This window comes from Labrus bergylta, chromosome 21 (genome assembly GCF_963930695.1).
Source record: "Labrus bergylta chromosome 21, fLabBer1.1, whole genome shotgun sequence".
Classification (NCBI taxonomy): domain Eukaryota; kingdom Metazoa; phylum Chordata; class Actinopteri; order Labriformes; family Labridae; genus Labrus; species Labrus bergylta.
This window is the reverse complement of record NC_089215.1, coordinates 7,056,642-7,064,023: the sequence shown is the minus strand read 5'-3', so window position 1 is coordinate 7,064,023 and position 7,382 is coordinate 7,056,642. Positions and strand designations below refer to the sequence as shown.

Below are 7,382 nucleotides of genomic sequence, written 5' to 3'. Positions count from 1 at the left end.
AGAAATTTTTTCCTCCGCGTGAAAAAGCACTGCTGCAACACCAACGCCATAAATGTACATCTGAAACCATGATCTTTATCATGATCCACCTTTCATTTTTGCTTTACCATGTTGAACTTTGAATTCTGAATAAAACAGACTTAGAATGTATGATGGGAAAACACAGACTGCTGTTGTTTTATCGGCTTGTTGTTAGACTATTCTCTAGCATCACACAGATGTTTCCTTTTTCTCAAATGATAATAATATCTGCAAATACTTCTGTTCCACTCCAAAAAAAAAAAAAAATACATGCCAGTTCTAGCAGTAATATGTATTATTGCAGGCTACTGTCTTAAAAAATAAAGTCTTATGAATTATTGCATTTGATTGGATCAATGACTGGCGCACTCAGGGAAGCCTGATACCATATTTCTAACCTTTTGGGACCCAATTCCAATACTCTTATTAGTATCAGAAGAATTCTGGTTGGGAACATTGCTAAGTTGCATTGAACGTTAGGGAAGAGAACCGAATTCCAAGCCGAAATGTCATAGACTTGTTCCAACTACGATTAATAACCAATGACAGATGACTTCCAGAAATTGCAGCTGCAGCCCTGAATCTCAGGGAGCATTTGGAAAACAGCACAGACACTGGTTATGTAATTAATTTAGATAGAAAGACATATCATTGACAACTCCCAAGCAATCCCTTTTATACGAGTGATAAAAAAAAACGCCTGTAGTGCGATTTTTAGCATGTTACTAAAAATCACTAAAAATCGATTTGTTGCAAGAGCGTGATTGTGGTTGCTTTTCTAATTCTGTTAAGTTATAGTGCAGCAGTGCCCTCCCTTCTGCCTTCTCTCGTTCATGATACTGGAATGTGGTTCATTGACATCTTTGAAAAAAGGCAATTTGTACTGGGAAGAGATTGATAAGAACCACTAATTGCCAAAAAATAAATGTGCAGATCAATTGAGGTTACTTTAAAGAATAAAGATTATTTGCAGTATTTGGTATAAATTAATTTGATAAGTACATGATTTCAAATCAAATCTTATTCTAGAAGAGCATACAAACATGTCTGCATGTCCAATTTACCTTTTTTTCTGTGCACCTAAAATGTATTCCAACCAGAAATTTCCTTACTTATTTCCTTTGCATGCAGAGATTGAAGAACGTTATTATTTGATAATGCCATTTGGTCCAAAAGGTCAACCTGGCCTCGTGATGGGGGGATAGAGAGAGAGCAGGGGAGGGGAGGAGAAGAGTTGAGGAGGAGGGGTGGTGTTGGTGGTGGTGGTCAGTCCAATGGGAAACCAGGTGCTGATATTGAGATAGTTTCCATAGTAACTCCTCCTCCCCAAGTCTCCCCTCAAAAACATTTGTACAGCGCTGCATGTTTAGACTTCCACTTTTCATCCCAGCGGTGGTCTCTATGGTAAACCCCCTTTTTTCGTTTTAATATCTGTTGCTGAAATCAATTTGAGCCTTTGTTTTCCAGCTGTGTGCTCATGTGATATACTGTGGCTCAACCATTAAAGCTGCTGCTGTCGTATGGCCTGCCTTGTTGGAGTAAAAACCTACATAAATAAATGTATCTTAGCACCAAACAGCTGGCACGGACTGTACATTTCACTGCAAACAGGCACAGATAACGTTGACAGCTATTGTGCTAAAACGGGAATGATCTATGTGTGTGCAGTCGACAGCTTCACATCATTAAGTGCTGAATGCAGCTCCATTCATCGTTTCTGTAGAGTGCATTTTGAAACAGCGTTTCTGTGATCAGGTCAGGGTTGTTCTTTTATCTGGAGGCCCCCAGTCTTGAGATGCCAATGTTCCATCTCTACTACTCTACCTCCTTCAGCTCCAGCACTCAATGAAGGTGAGTGGTAAAGCACGTTGCAATGAGGAAAGCAGATGTGTTTACTAGTCAGAGGGAGAGAGAGAGCAGAAGCAGCAGATGGCCCCAGGAGCCCAGGGAGAGCACCTCTGAGCTGGACGAAAAACAGCTTGAGTTCCCCCCCTGAAAGTAAAAAAAATCCCTGTGTGTACGTGTGTATCTGCATGTGTGTTGTATGGTGGCTGACAAGGGCAAACATGCTGCAAATTCAGATAGGGCAGATGTTGAAAAGCAGTACAAATCCCCCAAAAATCAGTTGGTTGATATCCATGTGTTAGTTCATATTTTTGCAGCATGTTTTTTTGTTTCAATTTTTTTCATTTATTTTCAACTTAGTTAATTAGTTTTGAAGTAATATGGGCTAAGCTAACTGCTAACATTGGCGGTTGTCTATAGCCTATTGGTCATTAATTAAGTTGTCCACACATTCATTTGCTTTCCCTCATCTGGGGCTGGGTCCTGGTTGAAGCAGGTTAAGCAAGTAAGCACAGGTTTCCTGCTCCTCTGCAATGTTTTCCACGTCCTCCTTGGAGGTCCAGTGGCGTTCCTAGGCCAGATGGGGTGTACTGGTATACTTCCTGCCATGAGCTTTGTGTCTGCCCGGGGGTCTCCTCTGGTGCCTACAAGGCATCCTGATCAGAATTCTGAGCCACATAAACTGGCACCTTTAAATGAGAAGGTGCAGCAAACTTCCTTTAAGTTCCCTCCAGATCTCCGAGGTCCTCATCCTATCTCTAAGCCTGAGCCAAGATGGGAGACAGTCATTTAATTTCCACAACCAAAGTCTTTTAAGTCACCAGCTCTAGCTCATGACCTAAGTGTAGGGTTGAAACACAGATGGACTGGCAATCTAAGGTTTACTTGTTCAGCTTTGTCTTCAACACAGTGGTTTGATGCGTGGCAATGCCCTCATGCTGGACCAACCAGTCTGTAGATATCAGGATCAATTTTAGCTTCACTTTAAACATCTTATTCCAAAATTTTCTCCATCCGTGTGCTTCTTTTACAGCCTTCTCTCTTTAAGGAACGTTTTCCGTAAGATTTTAGAAACCAAGCTGCAGGGATTTGCTTTGATTCAGCCACAAGAAAATCTGCTAGGTTGGACACTGATGCTGGGTGACATGGCTGGATCACATTTGGCATTCCAGTTCATCCTGAAGTTAAACAAATTGTTACAATCTTAAATGTTTTGTTAAAATCTGTTGTGATTTCAGCACCAGCATTGAACCAGCATGAATTTATAGTCCTCACCTCCTGCGGCAAATGTTTACAACAACATCCCAGCATATCAGTTCAAGCTATTTAAAGACAAGGATATATTTCAGATAAATTTGGATTTGGATATTCAGCTGTATTAGAGCCAGAGCAAGCTATATGGCTGTAGAATTGCAGCAGAGCAAGGTTGTGCATTTACCATCAACACTGATTGGACATCCACTTAATTGGCAAAAATGCCCCCCAAGAAAATACAATTCTTATGACTCCATTAAAACCTTTTATGGTTAGAGATTTCCCACTGCAAATGTTTTCTCATTTAGAGAATCAATCAGATCTGAGAGAGAGAAAAAGATCCCTTAGAGGTCTTTATGTTAAACTGAGAAAACGTTTTCCTATGGACCTGATTAAATGGGCACAGGGAAATTGTAACATGTAAGTCCCTTCTTCAAAAGGTTGCCACAGCTATTTAAAAGGTAACCATTGCCTTCAACATCAGTGTTTGTTGTAAAGGGGTCAGAGCATGAAAATTAGGCCCAAAACATTGTTTACATACTTTTGACCTTAAGTCGATCTAGTGGTCAATACAGAATCGTTTATCCCTTCAAGTCAAGTCAAAGTTGATTTACAAAGAACATTAAAAAAAACAACAACAACAACAAACAAACAAACAAACAAAGTGTTGTACAGGTTACAAAACAGTAAAAGGAAGACACAGGTGAACTCAGCTTGTGACTTATGCAGTTTGTGTTCAACTGTGTATGGGTGAAACAGAGTAAGAGAGATCTGTATATTGAGAGACCCCCCCCCCCCCCCCCCCCACACACACACACACACACACACACACACACACACACAGTTAACTGAATTGCTATCTTCTTTACACACTTTTGGCACGAGAGAGGTAAAGGCCGTATTCTCTGCCACTTAATCAATCAAATCTCGTCCTGTTTTTCCGCCTTATTTTTCTGCCTCCTGTAATTGCATTTCTGTTTCGTGCGATGAGTGCGCGCTGTCCAAGGTGCTGCTGCAGCAGCGCGCGCCCCGCCCATCCTCTCCATCTCTCTCTCTCTCTCTCTCTCTCACACACACACACACACACACACACACACTTTTTTTTTCTCTCTCTCGTGCGACCACGTGACACTCCCTCTGCCGAGTCTCGCGGAGAGCATCAGACTGCACCTTTTCCTTCTCAAGAGAACGGAAAGAGAGAGAGAGATTGAGTCAGAGAGAGGAAGCGCGAGAGAGGAAAAGGAGAGCGCGAGAGAAAGAAAAAGAGAGAGCGAGAGAGAGAGAGAGAGGGAAAGCGCGCGCGCGAGGGGGAGACCAATAGCACCTTGTCGCCTGGAGGCGAGCCTGTGATAATTTTGTCCCTGTCCGGTAGACCGACTCTATCTACCACCGGGCGAGCGTGTGCTGTTTCCTCTCTCGCGGCTTCCAGGTTCTTCTCTTCAAATGGGAAGGTAAAATCGATGAGTCGCGCGCGCCGCACTGTTGCCACGGGGACCAAAGGATGTGCTTGAGGTAGGTCGGTTTTCTGAGCTCTATGTGACCGCACCAAAGGGAAAAAAAAAAAAAAAAACCTCTGCCGGGTTATGTTTAATTTACCGGGGCGAGGCTTGTCAAATCACCTTTACAGGTTGTGGTGTCAATTAAAAAAATAGTAAGCGTTTGAGGGGAAAGTAATTACCGTTTCGAGCAGCTGTAGATACGGCGCAGGTGACGAGACTGAACCTCCGGTGTAGGCAAGTATAAGGGCGCGTAGGAGGAAAAATGGAGAGCGAGGTATGGCCGCAAATCGAGAATCGATATTTCAACCGCAGTCACTCACCCCGTCTATCAATAACTATGATGTCGCCTCTTTTCCTTCGAAGATTTGAGTCGCGGAGAAGAAAAACCACGAGTGTCTCTTTATTTATTATTTTTTTGTCTGTTTGCGTTTGTGCACATTCAGTCGGTGTGCGTTGTGCTTTGCGTGAGTGTGTTCAGTTATTAGAAAACGGAGCTCTGGAGCTGTTAATTCGATAAAGCGAGGCGGTTTGAGTCATCCGCCGCAGAGAGCTGCTCCCGCTCTTTGTGATGGAGCTAACAGAATCCTCCAACAGCTTAGACAGTCATTCAATCCTTTACAAATAAGGCAAACTTATATATATATATAAATAAAAAACAACAACAGCAATGTGGCTGAGGTTTCTCGTTTATTATGACGTGAACTCGCATAAAGTCATAAAAAAAAAAAAAAAAATGTTTACATGATGTTGGCAGTTGCAGGTATGCCACCTTATAAAATTCTCCTGCGGCATGATGGGAGACTGAGGAGCTGCTGTTTGTGTTTTTGCGCGTTCCTTCACTGCACAGTATGTGTTAGCTTTTAAGACCTTTATGTGTGGACTTTGTGGAAGTAGAGACTCTCTGGCTTTTATTGTTTGTCCAGTAAGTTCAGTCTTTTTTTTTTTTTTTTTGGGGGGGGGGGGGGGGGGGGGGGCGTTTGTTAAATGTGCAATATGTGTAATGTGATGATTAAGTGTGTGTGTGTGTCTGTCTCAGTGTGTGTGCCCAAAATGCATGAGAGAGAGTAATTTGAGGCTTGGGTTGTGTGTGTGTGTGTGTGTGTGTGTGTGTGTGTGAGAGAGCGTTTTTTTGCGTGAGTGTTTACGTATGTGTGTTGTGTGTGTGACCCTGGTTGATTGTGCTGTCTCTGTTCTCTCTGTAGGTCGCTGGAGAGAGTGATGACGTGGCAGTGAGAGACACACATACCCTCACTTGTACTCGCATACACTCACAAACACACACACATATTGGCCCACACACACACACTTTAAGTCTTGCCCTACTAAGACAGGAAAGAGGGGGAGAAAATTCAGCTATGACGGGGTCATTTCTCTCCATTACCAATGTGTGAGCCACAAACCCACACACACACGTACTCCGTGGGGAGTTGCCTTCATGGGGGATAAGGCCCTATCTAGGGCACAAAGATGGAGTTTGCATCCTATTTGTCATGTCTCTAACACTCACACAGATGCACTCACAAATACACAGATCCAGAGTCTCATATGTGAGAAGTGAAAAATGAAAGACTGAATGGAGAGGATACACTGAGCATCCCAGAGAAGACAATAACACGGTGTAGGCTTATAGGGAAAGAAGATTCCCATAACTACCGAAGGTCGGAGGGAACCGCAGTTTGGCCCTCTTCTTCAATGTGTTGTCACTTCCTGTTTTAAAGAGAACCCCTGTAAAAGCAGGGCACACCAGAGACACAGAAAGTGTTCAACGAAGTGCCCTACAGTTGTCACCATGAGCTGTAGGCTAGAGGGAACATCCCAGCTCTAGCCTCCATCTCCAGCCGTGTGTGTGTGTGAGTGTGAGAACGAGTGTGTGCATGACTGTGATGGCAGTGTGTGTTTGGGCGGCAGCCCCCCTACTTTTCTTGGGGCTGTGCCTGTGCAGTGTTGGGGGTCATGCCCAAGGCGAGGTCCTGGAGTTTGGAGGCGTGTCCAGCCAGTGGGGGCGGTTCCCAGTGTGGAATGCCTGCTGTGAAAGCGTGCTGAGCTTCAGCCTGCGGACTCACAGCCAGGAGGGCCTGCTGCTTTACCTCGATGATGAGGGCTTCTGCGACTTCCTGGAGCTGTTGCTTCTCCATGGCCACCTCCGCCTGCGTTTCTCAATTTTCTGTGCTGAGCCAGCAGAGCTGCAGTCAGGCGTGGCGGTGAGTGACGGTCACTGGCATGCAGTGCGTGTAAAACGGGACTGGAGGAACACCTCGTTGGAGGTGGATGGACGACTGGAGGGATGGGCAGAAGTGAAGAGCAAAAGAAGAGATATGACAGTTTTCAGCCACACCTTCATGGGCGGGGTGACACCAGAACTCCACTCCTCGCCACTGCGCCTTACATCCCCTTCTGTGCGGGAACATCCCGCCTTCCGTGGCTGGATCACGGCAGTTAGCATCAACGGCTCACTAGCGACGGTGGACAGCTCAGAGGGTGTCACGGTAACAGCTGGATGTGGGCCGGACCACCAGTGCCAGAATGGAGGGGTGTGTAGTGTGGTCAACGACCAGGCCGTCTGCGACTGCTCCGACACCGGTTACCAAGGCAATGACTGCAGCGAAGGTAAGGCCCAGTACCATGCTAACCCATCATTAACATCTCATCTTTTACGTACACAGTTACATACCCCATACACAAACAAACATGCACATGCAAATACAGTTCAATGCCAAACACAGGTGCTGCAGTAGATATTTTTCATTCACACCTTCACCAAGT

General features: G+C 44.7%; 1 protein-coding gene across 16 annotated transcripts in view; it reads left to right on the top strand.

Moving 5' to 3' along the window:
* Positions 1-4,283: 4,283 nt before the first annotated feature.
* Positions 4,284-7,382, top strand: part of nrxn1a (neurexin 1a) — a 60,653-nt gene continuing 57,554 nt past the window's right edge. For 4 of the 16 annotated variants that reach the window (XM_065949502.1, XM_065949504.1, XM_065949500.1 and 1 more), the window contains exons 1-2: positions 4,284-4,632; positions 5,822-7,226. In XM_065949502.1, coding sequence (XP_065805574.1) covers positions 6,494-7,226 — 733 coding nt within the window. In that variant the 5' untranslated portion in view covers positions 4,284-4,632; positions 5,822-6,493. Of the gene's footprint in view, positions 4,633-5,630; positions 7,227-7,382 lie in introns of those variants that run through there. The other 12 variants (XM_065949503.1, XM_065949490.1, XM_065949496.1 and 9 more) reach the window with 5 other exon arrangements.